The 24,520-nt window shown below is 43.9% G+C and overlaps 2 protein-coding genes across 2 annotated transcripts in view; one reads left to right on the top strand and one right to left on the bottom strand.

Annotated features, from left to right (window-relative positions):
* Positions 1-1,145: 1,145 nt before the first annotated feature.
* Positions 1,146-13,462, top strand: APPBP2 (amyloid beta precursor protein (cytoplasmic tail) binding protein 2). Its single transcript, XM_010011326.1, has 12 exons — positions 1,146-1,240; positions 2,359-2,510; positions 3,066-3,189; positions 7,562-7,730; positions 8,445-8,534; positions 9,001-9,068; positions 9,153-9,258; positions 9,611-9,735; positions 9,921-10,006; positions 10,406-10,596; positions 11,027-11,192; positions 11,998-13,462. The coding sequence occupies exons 2-12, from the start codon at positions 2,390-2,392 to the stop codon at positions 12,249-12,251; spliced, it is 1,500 nt and encodes a 499-aa protein (XP_010009628.1). The 5' UTR covers positions 1,146-1,240; positions 2,359-2,389; the 3' UTR covers positions 12,252-13,462.
* Positions 13,463-16,715: 3,253 nt separating this feature from the next.
* The window catches only part of LOC104403259 (chromosome unknown open reading frame, human C17orf64), an 11,727-nt gene continuing 3,922 nt past the window's right edge, over positions 16,716-24,520 (bottom strand). Inside the window, exon 5 of the mRNA XM_010011327.1 lies at positions 16,716-16,832. Within this exon, the coding sequence (XP_010009629.1) occupies positions 16,716-16,832 (117 nt within the window). The remainder of the gene's footprint in view (positions 16,833-24,520) is intronic.

Here is a 24,520-nt window from a genome sequence, read left to right as displayed (position 1 = left end):
TTCCAACCCAAACCATTTTATGATTCTATGTGAGCTACCAGCTTCTCCCTTTTTATTTCTATTTTTTAATTTTAAGAGGATGTGTATGATGTTTGTGGTGGTTTTTTTCCTAGAACAGCTAAAATAACAGTTGTACTGCACCAGTCCTGTGGGACCCAGTACTGGACCTCTAGCAGCAGCTGATGATGCCACATGTGGCTATGGCAAGTGTATAGTGGAAGCACCTTTGGTTACATACCCCACTTAACAGCCATTTGTGGTTCAGGGGCTTCAAGACATCAGGAATTACTAGCCTGCAGTGGATTTCTGACATCTATTTGTACAATTGCTTTTGTACCCAGGTAAATTCTCAGTATTTATAGCATAATGTGGCAGATAGCTCTGCAAGTTAACTGCTTGGCATAAAGAACTTTCTCCACAGTTTGGTTTTATGAGCAAGCCAACTGATATATTTGCTTATCTGCAGACACAAATCAGCTTGGGCATAAAACTAGCTACTGCTTTTAATAAATGCGTGCACGGATCCACTTGAGTTCTCCTGTTCATTGGGGCAGGCATTATGTGTGTGAGCTCAGGTATTAATGGGTCAGGGCTCGTGCCTGGTTTGAGCTCTGGGTATTGGTGATTCACTCCTTGTAGAACTTGTGCGTTTGGAGTTTACACCCCTATAAACATACACACACATACAAAAAAAATCTGTTTGCACCCCTGTATGCTAGATTCTGTGTAATTTTAAAATGTTTTCAAAGCACTTGGTATGAAACAAGCCATTTATTGTATTTTTTGCTGACTTTAGAGGTTTCTTGATTTTTGTCTTGGCTTTCTAGCAAGTGTTGTAGTGTTTTGATGATGCAGGTGAACATAAACACTTAATACATTCATAGATAAGACATCTCCCCCCACCTTGAAACCACCTATGGAGCTCTGATAGCTTGTGTGCTCAGGTTTTAAATACCAAAGTTGTGCTCTTGTATGGAGAAAGTGGAACTGTTACTTCTGCTGTGACACGCAGACAGTGGAACTGTTGTGTCTGCTGTATTTCAAGACTTTGAAATCTGGATTTCATCATAAGTCCTCTTTACTATTAAGCTGAACTTCCCAGGACAAGTCACTCTTAAACTGTAAAGTGAATTTCTCTTCTTTTCTTTCAGCTTTACCAGCAGGGCCGCTTATGTCAGCTGGGTAGTGAATTTTGTGAACTAGAAGTTTTTGCAAAGGTGCTACGAGCTTTAGATAAAAGGTAAGTGTCTTTATATGTAGATAAATCTTATTTCAGCTCTTTCTTGATCTAGGTTTTGAATTTGGAAGACCCTTGATTTTCTTGGCCTTACTAGCTTGTCTGTTAACCATAAGAATATTTCTTTAGATTTACAGATGAACTTTTAAGTTACAAAGTCTCTTTTTCTCTCTCTCTCTGTTACAAAAAAATAAAACACTTAGAAGCTCTATGTAAATGTACCAAGTCATCTGTGGTACTTGGTCCCCAGAGTGCTTTCTTTGTTACGGCCGTGCAGTGGTTTAACCCTGGTAGGCAGCTGAGAGCCACACAGCTGCTCGCTCACCCACCCGGTGGGATGGGGAGAGAACTGGAAGGGTGACAGTGTGTGAGCTCGTGGGTCAACATAAAGGCAATTTAATAATAAAATTAAGAAAAAAAGGTGGGGAGGGAAAGAAAACAACAGAGAGAGGGAGAAAGCACAAACAAGAAAAGCAATGCAAAAAGACTGTGGTTGCTCACCACCGCGTGATCAATGCCCAGCCAGTCCTGAGCAGTGCTAAAGTACCTGTTTGCTGTTGTAGCAGATTCTAAGTGAAGGGTTATCAAGCTGATAGGATTGTCCCAGTTTAAAGAGTTTTCCTGTCATTAAGTATTGTAATTTGTGGTGTTATGCTCAGAACTTGACATTCTTTATAACTGGAATAATTTTTGAGCCTTTAGACATGCCTCCCTCCCATTGTGTGTGTGTGTGGTGTGATGTTCATGGGTTCGTCATTGCTCATTTACTGGCAATTTCTGAGGGACTTGGGGGGTGAGGCTGGATTTGAGGCTTCTCCCCCACGAAGTTTTAGCTGAAAATGTTGTTTTCTAGTTCTAGTATTGTGTGGGTAGGTTGTGTTTTGCTTGTACTGGAGGGTATCCTTGTAAAGAACTTCATGTACGCTCACTTTATTTGTTGGCTAATCCAACAACTGTAATCCATTAGCCTAGAGATTGACGACTATGCTTGTATTCATCTGGTTTTGGTTTGAGAGAAGGTTGGAGTTATTTCTCTGCATCACTACTCATTTGAATTCATGGCACTCAAGAGCCAACTGGCTGCAGTGGTTTAAAAACTTCATGTTTTCTTTTTGTTTCAGGCATCTGCTTCATCACTGCTTCCAGGCTTTGATGGACCATGGAGTAAAAGTTGCTTCTGTACTGGCCTATTCTTTCAGTAGACGGTGCTCCTACATTGCAGAGTCGGATTCTGCTGTAAAAGAAAAAGCAATCCAGATTGGTTTTGTTTTAGGTAACTGGTGGTGATAGGATGTTTAAAGTGTGATCCTTGCTTTCATGCAAGCTTCAGTTAAGCTAATACTTATTTTTTTCCCATTAAAGTCTGTGATTTCTTTTTAGAGAATATGTGGTATTGGAGAGTAATTTTTAGACATCTGCTTGGTGTCTTAAGAGAAATACATTGGATTTTTATATCTAAGAATATTTAGGTTTATCTTTGCTATTTCTAATGTTTTAGATTTAAAATTTGTTTGCTGATGTGATGCTTAACATTAAGACTTTGCATAACTTCAATATTAGTATTTCTTGACAGAAAACTGTAGGAAAACTATGTAATACCAAAAAATCATCCTCAACTGAAGGAGAATTCTACTCTTATATTTCATCCTTTTCAATTCGGGACTGGAGGGTTTAACCTTGACAGGATTCTCATGTGTAATATGCATTCTGTAAAATAAGTAATAACTCTCCTTACAAGACTTGGGCAAACCCTTTTTCTCTTGAAAAGGTGTTCTGCTGTTCAAATTTCTTTGTTCTTGATTTATGGTTTGTTTGGGTTTTTTTCCAGGGGGGTTCCTATCAGATGCAGGCTGGTACAGTGATGCTGAGAAGGTATTTCTCTCCTGCCTTCAGTTATGCACCCTTCATGATGAAATCCTCCACTGGTTTCGTGCCGTAGAATGCTGTGTAAGGTGAGCTCACCTTTAATTCCTGTATGTCCTGCTGTGAAATAAACATTAATATGTTCCCCACTGCCTTGGAGCCATTAAGCTTCAGGCGTTCCCTTTAGTATTCTCTTGCACCAGAATACTTTCCTGGCTAGAGCTGAAGCTCAGGAGGTGCTTGTTTTGTGCTAATCCCTGGGTTTTCTGCTTGTAAACTGGCAGCACAGTTCAGTGGGGAGGGAGAAGAGAGGAAAAAGCCATTTTACATTTCTGCTTAATGTGTCATGGGTAACAGATGCTGGGTGGTAAGAGTGGTCCAGCACCTTGGTGTTTCAAGGAGTTTTGCATATGAAGGAGTGTTATCTGTTGGTGTTTGCTGGAATTATATTTACTACAAGTAGAATTTGGCAAATCCAAACAGAGTGATATAAACACACTTGAGGCAGAAATAAAAGGGAAACACACCTTTCCTGACTGCAGATCCAGTGAGTTCTCTTGCTCCATAACTGTGCTACTGAACCGTGTGATGAGGTAAATGTCTAGATGTCCAGTTCTTGTCAATGCCTTTAGCCACAGCTTAAACATTTGGAAGAGAATTTTTGCTTTTAGGAGGCGTTTGGGGCTTGTACCTTGTTTCTCAAGGCTGTAGTCTGGTCCCTGGAGATTCCATTCCCATTCACAGAGGCCTCAAGGATTATCTTTTGAGTTTCTAGTTGTACCTCTGTGTGCTGCCCTGGTGCAGCCTGCAGGGAGTAGCTGGCTTGTTTTTGTTGGTAACACCATGACTGACCTCTTTTGCATGCTCCAGGTATGTGTTTGAATAGGTGTGTGCTAGTGAGCCTAGTTAAAATAGGATTATTTTTATTTAGCTGTTGTAATGAGCAACAAAGTATGTTCTGTGTTTATCTGAATATAGGGCAAAGCTTGTTTTGGGAAGCTGCTCAAAAAAAACACCCAACCCTGCCTCGTGTTACGGTTGGACAAATATGAAGAATAAACAGGCTTTGCCAGTAGCTGCTTACTTTATGTGCCAACCAGAGGGCCCTGACAGTGGCTGCTGCTCTGTCTTGTTCTGCCCTGCCAGCTACCACTGGATCTTCTTCCAGAAATAAGATGATGCCAGGAAAAGACTGGGCACATGTAAACTTTCCTAGAGCTGGGGAATGATATATATAGTAGTGCTGTTAGTACTTGGTCTTTTGTCTTCTATTTAGTCTAAAAGTCATATCAGGCTGCTTGACAAGCTGGAGAAGGTGCCTGAAAAATAAACTCCCTCCCTTTCTCCACATGGGGAGTGGGTGGAAAGAAGAGAAGGTGAAGAAGGTCAAAAAGGTGGCTCTGTTGGACAGCACTGTACAGCTCACACAGCTGTGGAGAGATGATTTTCACTTCGTGCTAGGAAAAACCATCTGATGTTAGGATGAACTGGGGATGTTCATTCAGTTTGGGCAGCTGATGGCCGGCCTCCTTGTTACATTGAGTCCCTCTGGGCAGCAGTGTGAATGAAGAGACACTGCTTTATTTTTCAGGCCTCTCCCAAACAGTCAAATAACAGCATCATTTATTTGGAAATGTAGCAAATAGAAGGAATTTGGAACGCCTTCTTGTGGGAGAGCGGAGTCATTATACTCAGCTTTGAAGTCATGAGGCAGTAAGATAATCTTCTTGTTTTTGCTGTCTAATCCCTACTGTGGAATATCTTGTCCTTACCAGTGTGCTTGCACCAGGGTAGGTGGAATTTCCAGGGAGTATGTCCAGCTTTTAAAAATATGAAACTCTTTAAAAGTGGCTGCTCTTACTCTAAAAGCTCAGAAGTCTGGTCTCTGGGAGGTGAATGCATCACATTATTAATAGAATGAAGTTTAAAACCATGTAAAGTTTACTGTTGTTTATGCAGAATTTGGTGCTCGTTTGTACTAGCAGTAGTAAATAATATGGAGAAGCTTGAGAAAATGTGAAGATCAGAGACTTCTACAAGCCTGTATGCTGCTTTCCTGCATGTGTGCGTGCTCCTTTTGGTTTCCTTTCCCTCATTATTAGATGTCAAACAAGAAGGCACAAACACATAGTACAAATACGTGGTTCTCCCACTTCATTGTTTCACATCTTGCTGATTCTTTGGGGTTTTTTGTGATGTTCTTGGACTCCAGAACTGCTGTGTAACATTGTTTGCTGTGTTCGTATGCTCTTAGAGAATGATTTTATTGGGGGGGGAAGCTATTCCCCAAAAAGCTATTATAGCAGACAGCAAAATGATTCATAGCTATTAGCATAAATGTCCTAAGGCATTTTTTTCTTCCTCTTGGCTTTATCTTCTAAAATTCCTTTGGATTAATAAAGGATTTCTTGTTACTCTAAACTGGATCACATAAACTCTGCTTATCCTAGAGGATTGGGATAGGCTTAGCCTGGTTTGTTGGTTGATTTCTTTGTTTTTAAACCCTATCAGTGCAGCATCCAGATACTGGATATTATCTTTCCCAGGCGCTTACTGAAATTGCAGCACTATCCCTACTGGTTTATACCATTACATGGGATTTGGGCTTTGTATTTTTGATGTTGCATAGCAGCTCCCAACTGAATGGTGTAGGCAAAATAGTTTCCCTCTTTAGGGAACCTGTAATTGCTTAGTTTTGCTCTCAAGTTTCTTTAAAATTCCTCTCTCATTGCATGAATGCTAGATAGTGTTCTGCTGCCTGTGACCCAGAACAGGATGCACTTCTACATCGTGGTTAGTTCGCAGACCTAATTTAAGGAAAAATGTGGCTGTTACTGTTTCTTCTTTCTGTTTTTGAGCAGTGTTTTCTCATTGGAAAGCTGATGTTTATGTAGCTTGTTTCAGGGGTGTTTTGAAGGTCTTGTCATTTCTTTTGATGTTCTCTTGCATGGCTCACACATCTGCTGTGTGCTCCCTTCTTGAGAAAATGTGAACTTGATTTCCTCTCCTGCCAGTGCTTGAATTTCATGATACATTTCATTAGGAAGGTGTAGGGAGAGGCTAAGTTAGAGGCAGGCTGAACTCGGAGGGCAAGCTTTGATGTGTTGTTTTGCTATTGCAGGAGGCTCGGCTACAATAGCTTAAATCTCTGCTTGGAGCAAATGCTAACAGGAAATGGGTTTGGAGAAGAGAAACATTTGATCAAAAACCTCACTGTTCCTTCTTCTCCCTCAACAGTTTGTTGGAAGATGTAGCTTAAAAGGAAAAAATGTTGTACCTGGAGATGAGCTCCCACTTTGAGTCGTAGCCTCTCTGCAGTACAGCATTATGTTCTGCTTCGCTCTGCGTATTTCTCTTCCTGTGTCCTGTTGTCCTCAGTCTGTGAGGGCCTGCCTGATGTTTTTCAATCTCTATTACTCGTTGTCTAAATACAGATCTGCAGGAGGGACAATGGAGGTTAATTTACCAAAATTTCATGGGTGCTAAATGGCAGGCATTTGCGATGGAGAAGGAACAGCTGTCTCTTCTTAGCCTGCAATGGGTGGGAATATGGTTCAGCCCTTCAGGCTTGGAATATGATAACACACACATTTTGAATGTATCTCTTTAAAGTAAATAAGCATCAGCCTACACTAAGGGTGGGGGAAGTCTTTACTTTTATTTTAAGTCAATGCCAGAAGCTGAAGTTGTTATTTCTCTAGAGAAACAAGAGCGGGTTTCAGTAGTGCTGAGTTTTATTGTGTGCGTTTGGCTGTTGTTTCATGAAGCTTCTGTTAGTCCTTCAGATGGGAAGGCAGCAGGCTGGGAGATGGGGCAAGGCGGGGGGAGAGGGGTTTTAGAGTTGCTGTGACCTGGCTCAATAAAATAGTCTTCTCTGGGGGTGCTGAGTTAGCGCTGGGCATCATCTCAAATGGATGTGACTGAATCTGTGGTGAAGACACCCCCCTAAACCACAAATGTCCCCTTGTGAAGTGCTGGGCTACTTGAGGTCTGAGGGAAAAGTGCAGAGATGTGTGAGAGCTAGAAAAGTCTGTGCTTACCCAGCGTGTCTTTCAGTTTACCATAGTGTGGGAAGGAGGTAGAAGGGTTTTAATACTGTATATTACAGGGGTTTGGAAGTGGAATTTTAGCAGTGTTGACAAGACTGGATTTTAGGAGAAATAGAACAGTACCACACCAAAGTGGTTTAAGCTCTGAATATGTAGAACTGCATCAATACATAAAATCATTTTCACATGTCCAGCAGTAGAAATTCTTGCCATGCAAGAGACAAAGCATGAGGGCTACTGAGACGTCCCACAGTAAATAGCTGTGCTGTGTTACTGAGCTCAGTGCAGCTCTGTTGGGATGACAGCCTGGTTCTGTGGTACGTATAATACAAACTGCAGCTCCCTGCTACTACTGCACATTGAGGTGGTTTATTCAGACACCGCTTAGAAGATCTCTTTGCATGTTCCCAAGGTTGCTGCACGTTCGAAACGGTAACTGTAAATATCACTTGGGAGAGGAAACGTTCAAACTGGCTCAGTCTTACATGGACAAACTTGCAAAGCACGGTCAGCAGGCGAACAAAGCGGCGCTCTACGGGGAGCTGTGCGCGCTGCTCTTTGCCAAGAGCCACTACGATGAGGTGAGTGGGATTTTGGGCTGGTTTTGCTTCAGAAAACTGCTTATGAAGTTTGCTTGGAGGGTCCATGGCTGGCTCAGTATTCACTTCATCCTTCTAGCTGCAGCTCCTCATCCTTTTTTTGGTCCCTGTGTGGCAGTGCCTGAGGAATACTTGATGTATCGATGTTTTTCTCTGCACTGAGTTCTGAGTACTTTGACCGACATTAAGAAATGATGTGTGATAATTAGTGGTGTGTGTTGGTCACCTATAAGGGAAATATGACATGAAAAAGCTTATTTTAATAGGTAAAACTGAATAGCTGAACACAGCTAACAATTCTCTGCACCTATCTGCACCTACTGCCTCAAGTGTAACCACTGTATAAACTGCAGCTCTTAAGTACACAGACCAGGAAGTTGTCCTGCACAATAGGAATTGTGAGGATTACTTGAAGGTTATAAAATACCCCTTTTCGTCAGTAAAAGTTGCTATAATACATGCCTTAGGCTAGCATAAAATACTTACACATTCAGTATTAACCTTAAGAGTGATTTTTAAGTCTGTCTTTTAACACATCTCTGAACAAGTTTCATTACATAGAAGTAATCAATCAGTGTTGTTTAATTTTTGTGATGTAAGTGACCAGTATATTGTTCAGAGCCCAGTAATGTGTCTTCTTAAGGTTTCAACCTTGTGAAGTTTCAGCTTCATTATGTTGGTAACTTTGCTCAACAGGCTTATAAATGGTGCATAGAAGCCATGAAGGAGATCACAATTGGCCTGCCTGTAAAAGTAGTAGTGGATGTTTTACGACAAGCTTCAAAGGTGAATTAAAAATCTTCCATGTTTCTTTTGTAACGAAATTGCTACCAAGAATGGGTCAGGTACCTCCAGCAGACTTGGGTAACCAGGTTCATTTCACGAGCCTTAGGGCTTGTTGGATGTGTTTAATTGGTCCACCTCTGTCTCAGACCTGGGGGAGGGTTGGTTTTGAGCTCCAGCTGTTCAAATGAACATCATGACAAAGCTAATCTGAGAGCATTCCCTGGAAAGGTGGTCTGTTCCCTGTTTGATCTAGATTAGGTACATCACCAGCCCGTTAGTTAGGCATTTACGGCAGGATAAATAGAAGTTCATTAACGTTATCTGTCAACCTTTTCTTAAATAACTGAGAAGTCCTTTAGGAACCCTATTTTGAAATTAAAAATAGTAGTTAGGAACTGCAGCAGTGTCTGGAGGAGATGGGTTGGGAGTGTACCCCTCTTCACATGCTTCATTTCAACCTGTTTAGGCTTGTGTTGTAAAACGTGAGTTTAAGAAGGCTGAGCAGCTGATAAAACATGCAGTATACCTTGCCAGGTAAGGAGCATCCCAAAAAACCCCCAAACCTTTCAAAATTGCATTTATCTTGCTTCAGTTTGTAATAGAAATATATTTCTACAGGGAGCATTTTGGAGCCAAGCACCCCAAATACTCTGATACGCTACTAGACTATGGATTTTACCTGCTCAATGTAGACAATATATGCCAGTCAGTTGCCATCTATCAGGTATGCAGCAGGACTAAGTGTGTGTGTCTTCAGTTCCTCTTAATACTCTTGGTCTCTGATATGTTTCTACTGAAATTCACAGGCATTAATTTGTGGAGATAAATAATAGTGGATTAAATTACTGCAATGCTTGTTCTTTACATACAAAACACCAAAGTACCCTCAAATGTGGGGTTTTGCTTTTTTCCCTCCTGACTCCACAGTGGCTTTTATATGTTTACTGTCTCAAGTACCTAGGCCCACAGAATTTCAGAGCCAGTAGATTATTTTTTCCCCCTTTTTAACAATGAGATTGGTTTGGGTTTTTTTTCCTGTATTGACAAATGAAATGCTTTTCTTGTCACTCTTTCAGACAGCTCTTGATATCCGGCAGTCAGTATTTGGAGGTAAAAACATCCATGTAGCTACAGCTCATGAAGACTTGGCTTACTCTTCATACGTTCACCAGTACAGCTCTGGAAAGTTTGACAATGCACTGTGAGTACAAGTGTTTGAGGCACTGGCAGCGAGGTTAGTCCTGTGAGGGGAGGAAAACGTTCTTAAATGATGCAGACTGTCCAGTTAGAATTCAAATGCATCAGTTAATTGCATTAATGTTTCTAATGTTTTATCAGTCAGCATCTTGTATAGATGCATCTTGAATGTGTTACTTAAACTTTCAGATTCCATGCTGAACGTGCTATTGGCATTATAACTCACATTCTCCCAGAAGACCATCTCCTCTTGGCATCCTCAAAGCGAGTTAAAGGTAGGACCCTTCACTGTGTTACAGGGACAGTTTGAAATCACTTGCTCAGATGTGTTTATTCTGTTCCCAAACAGAGGCAATGTCACTTGAGTTGTTCTTCCTCAAATGGATGTCACTCTAGAGTATCTGTAACCCTCAGTGTCCTCTGCCAACACACGTGTAAAATACATAAATCCTTTCTTTAAAACTTCACCTTTGAGGGACTGGAGGGGGAGTAAAAATACAGACTATAAAAATACATGTTGGGAGCCTGATACCTGGTGTAACCTGTTTGAAATCAGTTTGTAATAAACACAAAGCCTGGTGAGATGTCTTGGATAGAAGGCTTTTTGCTGCCTACAGTTAACAGCTCTTTGTGTTTGGGCCACACTAACATTGTTTTTCCTCTCCCACGTTCAGCACTTATCTTGGAGGAGATTGCAATAGACTGTCACAACAAGGAAACTGAGCAGAGGTTACTTCAGGAAGCTCACGACTTGCATCTGTCCTCACTCCAGTTAGCTAAAAAAGCCTTTGGGGAGTTTAATGTGCAAACAGCAAAACACTATGGCAACCTTGGAAGACTGTATCAGTCCATGAGAAAGTTTAAGGTAAGATTATGTTGACCTTAAGGTCTTGACTTGAAATCTGCAGAGATCTATAAATCTGCCACAACAAATGATGTTTTTCTGTGTCCACGATTCATAATATCAGTTGGTAGTTTTACAATTGGAAAACTTGGACTTTGTAGTTGATCTCTCCAAAGCTTTGCACAAAAAGAGTCTATTGAGGTGCACAGTGCCTTCAGAGACAGTGACAGCAATCTGGATGACAGGAGCACTGCTGCTTGCTGATCCACTTGACTAAGAGTTTGAAGAACTTTGATTTAGTTTTGGCTTTCTTAATTTTTGCCTTTTGTAAAATGTTACAGACTATTTAGCTTCTACATAGTTACATTTCTTTAAACCTTCATTTTTAACTTCTCTTTTTATGTTACGGTGAGTGGTGTCTGACTGACCTGTGTGAATTTGATCCTCGTAGGAAGCAGAAGAAATGCACATCAAGGCAATTCAGATTAAGGAGCAGCTTCTAGGTCAAGAAGATTATGAAGTTGCCCTGTCAGTGGGCCATCTAGCTTCTCTCTACAACTATGATATGAACCAGTATGAAAATGCTGAAAAGCTCTATTTGAGGTCCATAGCAATTGGTAGGTGATTCTTAAAACATGTGACTGTATAGCAGGGTTAGTACCATTATTAAGTATTCAAGTTTGTAGTAAACAACTTACTGAAACACAACCTGGTTTCTTTTGTTTGTGGTTGCAATCTAAACATAATGGGGGTTTTTTGAGTGTTCTCCCAGGGACTGAATTCTGTAATTGTATTATTTTCAGTGCTTCATCAGAATTCGTTCTTGAAAGCATCTGGAAACAGAGTAATTAAAAGCTTGGGTGTTAGTCTTTAGATTACATTTTGGAGCTGTGGCTAGAAGTGCAGAATGTAGTTAAATTGTGAAAGAACTGGGGAGCTGTTGTGTCAATCAGCCTGACTGCGCTCTCATTAAATGTTTTTCTTGCCTGTTATCGTTTGCAGTAAACTTATAATTCCAAATCAAATGCATTTTTGGGCCGTGCTGTGGCTCAGCTTGGAGACAGTCTCTCTTTGTACAGTTCTGTACAGTGCGCTACGGAAAAGTTATGATTTTAAGGTAGAAAACTGAAAGCCAACTTCAGTGTTTAAACGTAGAGTGGATTTGGGACACAGAATGGCTGCCTTTATGTGACTGTGCATGTAAAGCTACGGTGCATTTAATGATCCAGTCATAGAGACCCTGAGGACAAGTTCCAATCTCCTCAAAGGAGGAGGTAGACAGAGTTCAAAGCATCCTTCAGGAAGCTCTCATTGCTGGGGTTCTTGATGTACCATAACAAAAAGGTTCGTGGTGTCGGTTAAAAAATGACACCAGAAATAAGACGTAACCTTTTAATTTTGTTTTCTTTTGGATTTCTTTAGGAAAGAAGCTTTTTGGGGAAGGATACAGTGGACTTGAATATGATTACAGAGGTCTCATTAAACTGTACAATTCCATTGGCAATTATGAGAAAGTTTTTGAATACCACAATATTTTGGCCAATTGGAACCGGTTGCGGGATCGGCAGTTCTCGGTTACAGATGCTCTGGAGGACGTAAGCACCAGCCCTCAATCCACTGAAGAAGTGGTCCAGTCTTTTCTGATGTCTCAGAACGTTGATGGACAGAGTAGTTAAGAACTTGGTCAATAAACCAGTTAAGGTTCTTTCCCCCCAGGTTACAGGGGGAAAAGTCATACTGTGAAATCTAAACCATGTAGTTCTCTGGGGGCTGGAATTTGCATTGAAACACTGGTCCAGTCTACTGAAGAGTGCCCATACGGATGAATGTGTGTTAAATTCTTATCAGCATGTGTATGGCATGTTTAGTTCGGCTCACATTTTGAACTCGGTATTCCAGAAAACCCCTTCTTTCTTTCTTCTTTCAAAAGAAGCTACTTTGCAGAAAGTCTGCAAGAAAACCTTAAATAAAACTGTTTGAGCTCAAAAGAGTTGCATTCTTATTATGAACGGAAGGTTTCATCAAGAGCTTTCTGCTGATACATAGAAAGAATAAATGCTGTACGATAAGAAGTTACGGAAGGGTCTTTCTACTGTACACGTAGCAGAGTTAATCGTAAATATCAAGCGAAGGGAGGATGCCCTAGCCTTGGGTCTGCCTTACGAAGAAAAGTGGCAAAGAACCACTCTGGAGAGCGACATACTCTTTGTGAACCGTGCCAGGGGGTTAAGCCAGTCACCACCGTGTGTTTGTTCTGAACACCCTGAACTGGACCAGTGTTCATCGATCAGAGATAGAGGATCCAGTAGACCAGCAATCATAGTTTTCTTTGGTACCAACCGAGAGTGCTCATCTTCTGACCAGGACCAGGAGAACGGAAAGTGGACCAGCCTGCTAGAAACAGTTTTTGGACCAGTGGCTTTAATTTAATATTTCTGCCCCTGCATTCACTTTTACAGTAGGATTATTTCATTTAGATGTATGATCAGTGCAAAATTATATTCATGTAATAGATACAAACCTAGGAAGTGAACGTTCTTTAGCGGTTGCGATGGCATGTCTTTACCTAGTGAGCTTATACAATTATTAATGTCGATGCCACAAGCGAAAACTAGAAATGCTTTAACTATTTCCTGCAGCCAGCTCTTTTTTTTCCCCCCCCTCTCCTTTTTGAATGGGCTTACTCTAATAATTGAGGCAGTAACTTGTTTATACCAGTTCATAGTTTTGTATTCCAATCCAGTTGAGCCTGTGTTTCTGGAGAACACAACTCCTTGTACAGTTCGCAGGGGTCAGTGGAAAAATGCCAAAAAGCACAAACAGGGCTTTTATTTTTATTTTTTTTTCTTGTGATGCTTCATTTCTACATTAAACAATAGTACAACCAGAAACTGATTCCTTTATATTAATTTAAAAAGCAGAAGTCAGCTGTAAAGGTCCTCTTATAATGCCTATCTCACTAGCTTGTCTTAATTTTTCTGCTGTTGGGGGGCTGCTCGGTTGTGTGGCTTTTTGGTTTGGGTGTTGGTTTTGGTTTTCTTTGTTACTTTTAATGTTGAGGTAATGCTCATTACATTGAAGGTCTGTGTAACGTAGCAAACTAGGAACAACTCACTGCTGTTACCTCAGTTCCTCTTGGAGCAGCACAAACTGTGCTCCTGTAGTTCAGATTCTGTCGGTTCTGGGTTTTCTCCTTCCCCACAACCCCTGTTTTCGGGGGTTCGTGTCTGGGCTGTCAAAGGTCAGTGTAGGAGGGGGCTCTGAGCGCGCTTCCTCCAGGGCTTGGTCTGAGCGTCATCTTTGGGGTCTGGCTTTTAATTCCTTTGTGAAGTGTGGGCCAGGGGAAGGTGTGTGGTGGTCTTCAAGCAAGAGTGCAGAGCAGAAACAGGAATCTCAGCCACGACTTAGGGCTTAGTCACCCTTAAGAACTGAACTTTAACAGGCCGATAGTTCACATCCTGGTGCCTTCAAGTGTATTTTTGGGGGGGAAGGCTAAATCATACCATCTTTAAAACGCAGTTATGTGGTCAGTGAATGCAGAGTGAAGGATTTTATGCTTGGAATATCTTCACTGATGTGAAAAGAAGTATTTGCATTAAAAAAACATCCCCGTGGTATTAAGACTGCAGTATAACCTCAGTGGCTCTTCAGTGGCAATCCACTGTAGTCGTGTGTGGATTTAAAATCTGATTTATTTGTAGGAAGTGGTGTTTATGACTGTTGGGTGCTACAAACAAATGCAGCTGTCTGCAAGGCAGAACGTTTTCATCCCTGAATGCTCATGCAGAAAGGCACCGATGAATTACAAAGTTCTTACAAATTCCTAAGTCCTGTTAAAACTACTTAGATGAAGCGTGTGTGACTGTTGTCAGAACTTAGGCAGGGAGGACGTGCCTAAAATTGTCCTCAAGAAGCTGTGTTGTATCTCCTGTCCTGCACAAGTGTTCAGAAGCTTCAGGCTGGGTACATTGATTGTGCTTCTGTTATCTGAAGACTGTTTCTTTGCTCTGGGTTTCCAGTCCTGGCTCTCCATTCCCACCTATTGACTGAGGGATCTCAAAACCCTCAAGGCTGTGTGTTCGGGGCGAGGGGTGTTACTTGACTGACACCAGTGACAGTGGTCTACATGAACCACTGCTGTTGTTTCACCTCTGGTTTGTGTTTGTCTTACACCGTTTGCCTTCAAGTTAAGGCAGCCAGAGAGTGTCCAGCACGGGGCAGGACAGGGAGAGGTGTCGTGCTTGTCTCTGATAACCAAATGCCTTAGTTCAGTTGGTTTAACTGTAGCTCTGTTCTCCAGTCTTGCTGGGTGGGTGCATTTATCTTTCTTTCCCAAAGCTACTTCACCAGCACATTGATACTCTGGTGCATTGGTTTGTCTGGAAGGAGCTAAGGTCCTAAAAGTCACCCGAGATCTCTTTGGTAGCAGACTTTGACTTAAGAGATGTGACTTGGTCAAGAGTAATTGGCAGTGATCCTTGTAAGACCCATTGCATGCTCTTCATGTGACTGGATTAAATGCTGACTGGACTCTTGAGTTGATCTTCTGCTTGTAGCATCTCCACAACTCCAGCCACACGAAGGCACGTAAATTATGGAGAAGGGTGGCAGTGGCCAATGGCTAAAGCTGTTAAAGCACAGGAGGTTTGTGGAACAGCTTTGCAATTGCCTGCAAAATGCTCTGTTGCTGCTCTGCATGCACAGCTTGGAACCTTCCCCTCGCGCTGTCCTTGCTACAGGCGTGATGCTTGTAATAACATAAATCCAACCTTTCTAGTTCTTGGTTCTGTACCTCCTAAATCGAGCTCTCGGAACACATCTGTATCGGCATCTGGTGACTGAAATGTGCTGTCAGTAATTACTGTCTCTGCTGTTACAGTTTGATACTTTTGAGGAAGTAGGAGACCAGCTGGATAACTCCAGAGGAAGGTAAATGCTCGTCCCTCCGTGCCAGTGTGGTTGGAGTAGATGTGGTGTTACTGCAGCATTCCATGACGTGGGCCCCAGGCAGAGCGGTGGGAGCAGAGGGTGTAATCCCCCACGGTTTCCCCTTGGAAGCAGAGCTGGGGCGTTCCCCTCCTGCCGTGCCCCTAGAGCAGGTTTTCCATGTACGTGTGAGTACTGGGGAGGGAGCTGTGTGCCAGCCCCGCAGAGCTCACACCCCTGCGGCTCCAGACGCCAGAGGAGGTTAATGAATTATTGGCGTTTTATAGAGGCTGGTTGGGGCTGCATTGACAGGGGAGACCCAAGAGTGGAAATCCGGTGAGATGCATCTTCCCAGGTTTTCTTGAAGGTAAGTAATGTAATCACACCAGAGCAATGGGATGCAAGTGGTGAGGACAGGAGTCACCTTAAAGTAAATTACTGTGTTTAAATTAAACCCTTAGTATTTTATTCTCAGTGTAACATCATTTGAGTAAATGATCTGTATGCTCTTTTCATGCAAACACTGCCATTGGAGGGGGGGAGGAAGGTGGTGTCAGGAGTTCTCCACTGTTCTTAGGATTGGGACTGTTGTATGTGATTTGGGGAAGGGAAAAGGTACATAAAGGCTTTAAGGGCTGACAAAAGTTGCAGAAAGATTTGAAAACAAATGTATCCCTCAGCTACTTGAAGTAAAACAACTTTGACTGTTGGTCCCAAACAGTTGTTTGGTCGCTTTGATGGCACGATATTAATTATAGAGTCATAAAATGGTTTGGGTTGGAAGGGACCTTCAGGTCATCTAGTTGCAACCCCCTGCCGTGGGCAGGGACACTTCACACTAGCCCATGTCGCCCAAGGCTCTGTCCACCTGGCCTTGGACACTGCCAGGGATGGAGCAGTTACCACTTCCTTGGGCAACCTGTTCTAGCACCTCACAGTAGAGAGCTTCTTTATATCCAACCTGAACTTCCCCTGTTTAAGTTTAGACCCATTGTCCCTTGTCCTGTCGCTACAGTCCCTGATGATGAGTCCTTCTCCAGCATCCAAATGACAACCTGCAAAGTGTCTGCCGTGGTGTCCCTGCCCGCGCAGGCGCTCTGCAGCGGTACCTGCTGGTTGGGACTCTTCTTTTTGCACACAGGTCTTGTTAAATAATGTTGAAGGGGGTTTGTTGTTGAATTCTAACTTACAGAACAATGATGTTCTTTGTAAGTTTAAAACCCGAAGTTTTTCTCTCCATGTGCTGCAGTCCGAAGTTCACTACAGGTGTCGTCGCGCTGTTTCTCACGGTACAACAGATTCACGTTTAACTTGATTTCCTTTTTATAGTCCTACATGTGGGTAGAACACAAACAGGAGAATGCATCGTGCCTAAAACATGATTGAAGCTGTTGACAAAAACTTTACTTGGTTTGTGTGGCGGGGTTCGAGGCCGCAGGCCAGCAGCGGGTAGCACGGTGGAGATGTTGCCATTACCAGTCTTTACGTGGAGATCCTTCCCTCTGCTGCCTGTGCAGAAAACACTTATTTTCTCTAAAGGTTGTTGCTTCCCCCTTCTTTTTCCCTTTCTGTTCTATAACACAACAGTGACTGGTCGAATGCTAGTTGCAGATGTAACTCTTCGGTGTGGGTGTCTCCTCGTTTGACACAACTGGCCTGTGGCACGTTGTGTGTCGTGGCCCTACGAGGATTTCTCTTGAGTAGCAGGGAGGAGACTTCCTTGACCTGGAAACAAACTTAAACTACGTGTGACAAATTGGCAGCACTGGTAATGCTTTTGTCCCTAAATCTCAGGAATGTTTTAGGCAGTGAAACCGGTTTCCCTTCAGTGATGTAAAGGCGCGTGCTCTAGGGTCTTGTCTACCACCCTGTCGTTGCAATCCTCGGTATCTATAGCATGAGTGGCCTTAGTGAGTTTGTTGAAGTGCACATTTTTTTTTCTTTCTTCAGAAGTAAAATTTAAAGATGATAAAAGATATATACTATATAAATATATAGAGCTATTTAGAGACTTGGTTTGTGGTGCACAAGTTCAGTGTTGGATCGCTAAATAATTGTCGCAGGTACCATACGTGTAACTTCTTTTCTTTTCTGTATATTCCTTTATGGGAAGCGATGTTGCCATGGTAACTACAACTTTACAATTTCTTTATTAATGATGTGAATGAACTCTACATTTTATTGAATATTACCAGGTTCAGTACTATTTTTATACTTTATTGGACTACAGGGGATTTTAATTTAATAGCGTTTTAAAAAAGATGTTGCTTGAACTGTATAAATCAAACTACTTATACAAACCCCTCCTCTAAACCAGAATCTCTGCCTGTAGTGCCACATTCATTGATATGAAAGTATCTCAACCATTACTAGACCTTGGAGACCACCCTACTTGTCGTGTCAAGACTTAACGTTTCGTACCCTACTTCTCACGGACCGCAGTGCCCGACATTCTTTGTAACCATCAAACCATACTATGTTTGTAACCAGCATTGTGATACTCTGTAACTGTACTGCTAAAATGGAATATTGACCTAATAAATATAGTGTTCCCGCATCTCGAAGTATCTGCATTGAATTGGGTTAAAACTTTGCTTCCAACAAACAGCTGCCCCCTCGCCCCTCACCACAACGTGTCTAAAAGTGGGCGTTTGGCTGTTCCTTGTCAGAGTGAGGTTAGAAGTTGAGTTGATCTGAACGCAGCTCCTGGGGCTGCCTTTGTCGTCTCCTCTGAGCTATCTTGCCCACGCTGGCTTTGTTCTGGCCTGTGGCTAATCTTTCTTGGGCAGGATGACTGGGTTTCTGTAGATCTCTGGTCATACAGCTTTGGGGGTGCTTCCATTGTAGCTGGCCCCTTTGTTTTGTGTTTGATACCCTTTACTGAGTTGTAATACGGTTGCCTTGCCACCCAGGACCTTCTCATACTAATACTTTCCCCTGAAGTAGGCACAGGGACACAAAGTCTTTTATGCAAGTGAGCAGTCACAGGACAAAAGCGTTTTCTGTGGCTGCCTGAGCACAGGGCGGGTTGGAAACAGCATTTCTGGAGCTCTTATCTTTAAACCATCAGGTTTGACTCGTGTGAGTTGGTTTTCTGTGAGCCTGTAAATGAGCTGTAACCCTCCAGTTGTGCGCGGGGCTCAGGCAGAGGTGGCTCATTTCACAGGTCTGTGGTTTCCATTTCAAAGGCAAAAACGCCTTTGAACACTCCTCCAGCTGCTGGGATGCAGGGTGCAGGCCAGGGATGTGCACCCTGAGGAACCCAGGTGAGGTCTCTGTGCCAGCTTCACCTCTTGTAAAACAAGGATGACCCCGGAGGCAGCGACGCTGGTGTCCTCAGGGCTGTGGCCTTGCCCTTTGCAGTTGTGAGGCTGATCTGTGGTATCCAAGTGAATGTAAATGGGTGAAAGATGCAAGTCCTGGGGCGTCTGTGGGTGTTCCTGCAGCTTTCTCAATTCTTCCCCTTTTCCCCAGGGAAACGTTGACATTTGGGGAGTGTTGAAGCCAAACTGCCAAGCACAGACCAACAAAAGGAGACTCAGTAGGAAGCGTATTTACTTCAGCTGGTATAAAGGAAGAACTAACAACAGCACCCCCAAAACTGCTCCTGCCCAGGTAAAAGTAACCTGGTGGTGAAAACTAGAGGTATGAGGCTGTACCGCTGATTTCTGGGGAGTCAAATGAAGCTGGGTACAAGCTGCCTCCCAGTCATGAGTCCCAAACCCTGAGGTGAGCTGCTGGGGAAGGCTGGCTGCTTGGGGGGGGGGGGGGGGCTTGGGGTTATTCTTTAAGCATTAAGAGAAATGCTCCCTTGGACTTCCTGAAGCACAGGGAACTCTTTCTGGCTGGCAGAACGTCTGGTGCATCTCTGACAGGAACAGCTCCTGTCCTGGGGATGTCCATGCAGGGTGACAGGCTGCCACCAGGCACCACGGCTGTGGGCTTCTGCTTATTCCTGATAGCTTTTGTTTCCCACTGAATGAAGTTTCTGCTTCCTATGGCACAAAATATGGCCTTTACTGGCCTGAACTTAACTGCCAACAGTGGCCTCTGCTTGCATCTCTTCAGGTTGTGGTGTGGGGAGAACGGGGTTTTGTGTCTATTCTTTTTTCCCTTGGTTCTACTTTACTATTTGACACCCCCCATAAGAGCCGGGGTTGTGCAACACTTCCTTGAATTCCCTGATGCTCCTTTTCAGTGGAAAAGAGCAAACAGCCCGAGTTAGGAAATGTGCATTGAGCACTACAAGCCTTGCAGTGGTGCAAGTCTGCTTTGGTAGCACTCCTGCTGCCAACTTCCAAAATTAAACAGCAGGAAAAAGCAATCCCTGTAGTATTGCATGAGTAGCACTGGTGCATCCTGTAGCTGATACCGAAGGTTTTCTTACCGTGCACTTAGAGCAGGGACCTCTGAAGGTGAAACCTTTTCTCTTTGCCTGTGTCATCTGGTCAGGAAACTGAGGTTATTTCTGGCAGAGCTCAGTTTTCCTTGAGAGCTTTCCCATCACTTCTGAATCACCTCGAGTCCCACTGGAAAAACTACAGCCTGATCCAAGTCTTGAGCAGGCTTTAATCTCGCTCGGGTCTCTCTTAAGCCAGTGTGATATTTTGAGGGCATACAGTATTTTTCTGAAGCAGCCACATGCCCTTCTGTGTCTGGATTATAGAGTGTGCGCTCTGGAGAAAGGCCAAAACCTTTAACTGAAGGAAACATTCCATTATCTTGAGAAGATTCCTCACGTTCTGCTGCTCAACCAGGTCTGTGAGAAGCTGAATCTGCCGCCCGGTGAAGGCAACGCGTGACATTCTCCTTCACAGCCGCGGTGGGCAGCACAGCCAGGGCCCTGAGTCTCCTGCCAAGGCCTGGGGATGTGATCCAAGATGCCATTCAAAAAGGAAATCTGTTGTCTTGGTTCTAAAAATGGCCTGTGTCATCTGCCCTTCCAGAGGGATCTAGGAGGGATTTTGCTTGCTTGGGTTCAGATTTGAGGCCAGTAACCCTGCCCAAACATCTCATTTTTGGCGTGGAGGAAGGAAGGATCTTTGGCTTTGTTTTCTTTTCCTGGTCAGATTGAAAGATTTCCATGCCAAGCTATTGATCTTTCTGATGCTTTCTTAAATCCTGGCTTCCACTGTAAATCAAGTCTAAACCCCAAACCCACCAGTTCTATTACTATATTCTCACTATTCTTATCCTGAAGCATCAGCTCTCACACAAGTCTGCACCAGCAGCAGCCAAACAGGGCTACAGCCACCCCAGTGTGGATCAATGGGTGGCAGCTGCAGGTGTGCCAAGAACACGGGCCAAATGCACCGCTGTTGTCTGCCCAGAACAGTTACAAATGGCACGTGTGTGTGTAACAGTTATGATGCTTCTTTTAACCAGAATGTTTTCCATGCTGGTCTCTTCCCTTCTTTCATTCCCTCCTCCCCACTCAGTGTGACTGCTGACCATGTGGAGGGTTTTCTGAGTAGAAATGAGCAGGGAACAGATCCTGCTCTCATCAGAAAAGGGTTTCTTCCATGGCAAGGAAAGGAGCAGCTGGCTGCTTCCTGGCAAACACTGCTCTTCGTTATTGGGGTTTATACAAAAATGGTGTAGTACAGGTGGATCTGATACTTTACACATCCTTAACTGAGTCTCAATGCTGTTGCGTAGCTGTTAGGAACCTCCAGGATAATAATAAATAAGATCACATGGCTTAAAATAGCCTAATTTTCATTGTGCTTGGGTCCAAGCTTGTTGCTATGACGCTGCAAGTGCTTCAGTATTTTGTGGATTCAGGAAACCATGGAGACTGTTTTTATTCCCTGCTTTTTATTCAGGTAATGAGGCTGTATTAACTAGCTCCTGTCCTCCCGTTTCCTCTGAAGTTGTCTGGGAACCTTAAAAACAACAGAAAAGACACAAAGTAAATGGAAGGTGTAACTCTTCTGAGCAGTTTTGTCTCCTCCAGGAGCTGGTACTGCTGTGTCCAAGCTGTCCTCTGGGGCTTTACTGGCTGGATTCTGCATGTGCTTCAATCCCATAACTACGTTGTCACCAGAAACATGAAGGAACACAGCCCCAAACCCTTGCTACATTCATTACACTTCACTTGCACTCATCTCTAGTATTCCATGCACTTTGTGTCCGTGATGCATGTACCAGTGCAGGAATTGGTGGGGTGGTATTTTCTCCATCCCTGCAGTGGAGCAGACAAGCAGAGGAGGATTGCCTGGAGTCACACAGCCGGCAGGTTACTGTGGGACTCCTACTCAGCCTCCCAGATCACGCCGTCTAGCTCTTGGTTTTCTGACTTTTAGTGTATCAGTTTGGATTCGAAGTGCTCTCTCAGAGCTGTTACACACCAGATTGGACTTTTTTTAGAGGTAAATAGACCGGGGAGAAAAGAGACGAAAAGCAAGATGCTTATGAGTGCATGAGAACTCCCACAGGACATGTGATTGCATTTTAGCAGCTTGAAAATAGGCTTATGTGGGACAAATCCTCCTTCCACAGGCAGACTGTGGCACCTGTTTGTGGCAAAGCTGATCTCACCAGCAATTGCTTCTAATGTCCCTTCTTGCATCCCCCCTTCAGGGTTTGCATGTGGCCGAGTCTTGGCTGGAGGAACCAGGCTGCCAGTGACTGGTTTGCAAACACACCTGCTACAGGTTGGTCTGCATTTTTGCTCCAGAAGACAAGCACATGTGGCTTTGCTGGGGTGGGCCCAAAGGCAAACCACAACTATGCTTTGAGCATCCAGATTGCTATGTAAAGGCACACTAATTAATGCCGACTGACGTGGGCCAAGGAAAGAGATGTCTTCTTCCTTACTACTGTCTTATGCTGTAGTAGCTTCTCTTGCTGCTGTCTTCCCTGCTCCCGTGTCTCTTTGAGGCAGCAGTTCAACCTGCCCAGCTCCTCTAGCTCCACCACTGATTGCTCTTCACCTCCTGATCCTTTGGCAAAAATGCCAAGTTTAAATGTTTCTCCTTGAGCAGGAAGATGCTTTTCCTGCTTGGTGCCAATGACACTGGCTAAACTCACCTGTCATTTCTGCTGCTGGGGGTTGACTTTGCGTTTGTGTTGATGGTGACTCTCTATTTGACCTGGGTGTTCCTGCAGGTGTCTCTGTCCTGCTGTGGAGACCCCATATGATGTACAGCTGATTCAGTTCCTTGTCTTTGAGTCCTGGAACTGATTCTGGGTTTTCTGAAGCGCAGCATAATTGCTTAAAAACAAAAAGGGAACAACAACAAAAACCACTTTAAAAGCTATTTTTATGAGCAAACACCACACTTTGACTCATGCTTGGCCAATAACTCTTGCTTAACGGTGGTCTTGTTGGGTGGCCAGCTGAGAAATGACTGTATGACTGCACAGATCCCCACCTGACAGTGTTTATTCCTTGCAGTTGAGCTCTGAGACCCCATCCCACCCAGCAGCAAGTCCTGCTAGCCACTGCAGAGCTATGTTCTCCGTGCTGTCACTGTTCCCCTGCTTTGGTGCCCAGCTCAGCTGCTGGTGCAGCTCAGCTCACACAGCCCAGTCACTCAAGCACCTAAGAATCTGCTTTTTAACACAAGAACCCTTCTCACATGGTAGTAAGAGGACTGTCGTTCTTCAGGTAGATGGTCAGTAGCTGTCAGTGCTGTTTGGTGGCTGCATCTGAACAAAAGCTTAAGTGTGTGTAATGGGACATGGGCGCTGCTCAGCCCGGGTGGGGGGTGCTGTGGACGGGTGTGCGCTGCCACTGGATGTCACTGTCGCTTTATGGCACTGTGTGCTGGGAGGACGGCAGAGGGGTGGCGATGGCTCCCTGCCGCGGACATCCTATGAGTGGTGGGATGGTGGCATGGACTGGATGGAGAGCGGCTGCTGCACTGCACCTCCTACCCAGAGGCAATCCCAGAGAGAAGGATTTTTGCATTGCCAGTGTTTGTGCTGTTTGACTTCGTTTAAAAAACAAACCAACCAACACTTCCAAAGCCTTAGGTAGCCTTAGAAAGCCCAGAAGACTTAGTTCTTTGCTCTCAGACTGAGACATGGGGCTGATTTCTACAGCTTTGAGCAGTGTGCAGGCACCAGCAGATTGCAAGGGGAAATGATGCTCTCTTCTAGCTCTGACAAGTGGGGCTGGCATTTTCGCTAAGTCTGAAGTCAGGGAGTTGGGACCAATGTTTAAATTCAGCTGTGGTTGGTTGGTTGGTTTTTAATTAAAAACAAGCAAACAAAAAAAGCCTAAAAGCCCAATTGTGAGGCAGGGGGACGCAGCTCCCTAATTTTGAGATGACTGATGAGCCAGACTAGCAGATGGCTGCTCGCTTGCCTCTCTCCTGTACCAAACCTTACAACATTATCAAATCACCACGCTGACAACCTCAATCGCTGACTAATTAAATATTGTTTCTGTATTTTTATGCTCACTCATCTAAATAACGAGGCATTTCCAAATAATCTATTTCTGTTGCGCCAAGCGTGCTGGTCCCCCCTGGATCCACAGCCTGTTGTTTATGCTCTAGCAGGGAGCCGACTGCTGTTCCCTTCCCACAAAGGGCAAAAGATGCTTATTTTTCTCCCACTTGTCTTGCATAACAAAAGGCATTTGTCAATCCTTACATAACGGCAGAATTTGTCACTTCTTTCAGGAGGCAGCCTAGTCCCTGGCGCGGAGCAGCCATAGCTCCTCAGCACACGCCGGTGCGTCCCGATAGCGCACGATGCAGCATGACTAATGCTTGTCACCCACTGTTTGGGTTTTTCTTTCCCCCTCCTCCTTGGAAAAGAAGATGTGTCTTTTGGTTGTGGTTTTTATTTAGGGGAGCAGAAAGGATAGGAAGGTGTATGGGGGGGTTACTCGCTCGTTAATACGTGTTCCAAGGTGGCAATGGGGAGCTACCAGCAGCTCTGTGTGCTGCAGGAGCAGTGGGGCTCGTTCTTAGCCAGGGTCATGTCCTGGGCTCGGCAGAGCCTCTGGGAAGGGCCATGCTGGAAATGGAGCTCCATTTCCCCCTTCCCAGCACTCACAAGTGGA

This window comes from Nestor notabilis, unplaced genomic scaffold, assembly GCF_000696875.1.
Source record: "Nestor notabilis isolate BGI_N333 unplaced genomic scaffold, ASM69687v1 scaffold23983, whole genome shotgun sequence".
Lineage (NCBI taxonomy): Eukaryota > Metazoa > Chordata > Aves > Psittaciformes > Psittacidae > Nestor > Nestor notabilis.
Note: the sequence above shows the minus strand (reverse complement) of the source record. Positions and strands in the feature narration are given on the sequence as shown.

Excerpts from the sequence above, each read along its gene's own strand:
- APPBP2 (XM_010011326.1), top strand. The coding sequence starts at position 2,390 with ATGGACCATGGAGTAAAAGTTGCTTCTGTACTGGCCTATTCTTTCAGT. Across the intron at positions 8,535-9,000 it reads TTTTACGACAAGCTTCAAAG|GCTTGTGTTGTAAAACGTGA; the intron begins GTGAATTAAAAA and ends CAACCTGTTTAG. Across the intron at positions 10,007-10,405 it reads ATCCTCAAAGCGAGTTAAAG|CACTTATCTTGGAGGAGATT; the intron begins GTAGGACCCTTC and ends TCCCACGTTCAG.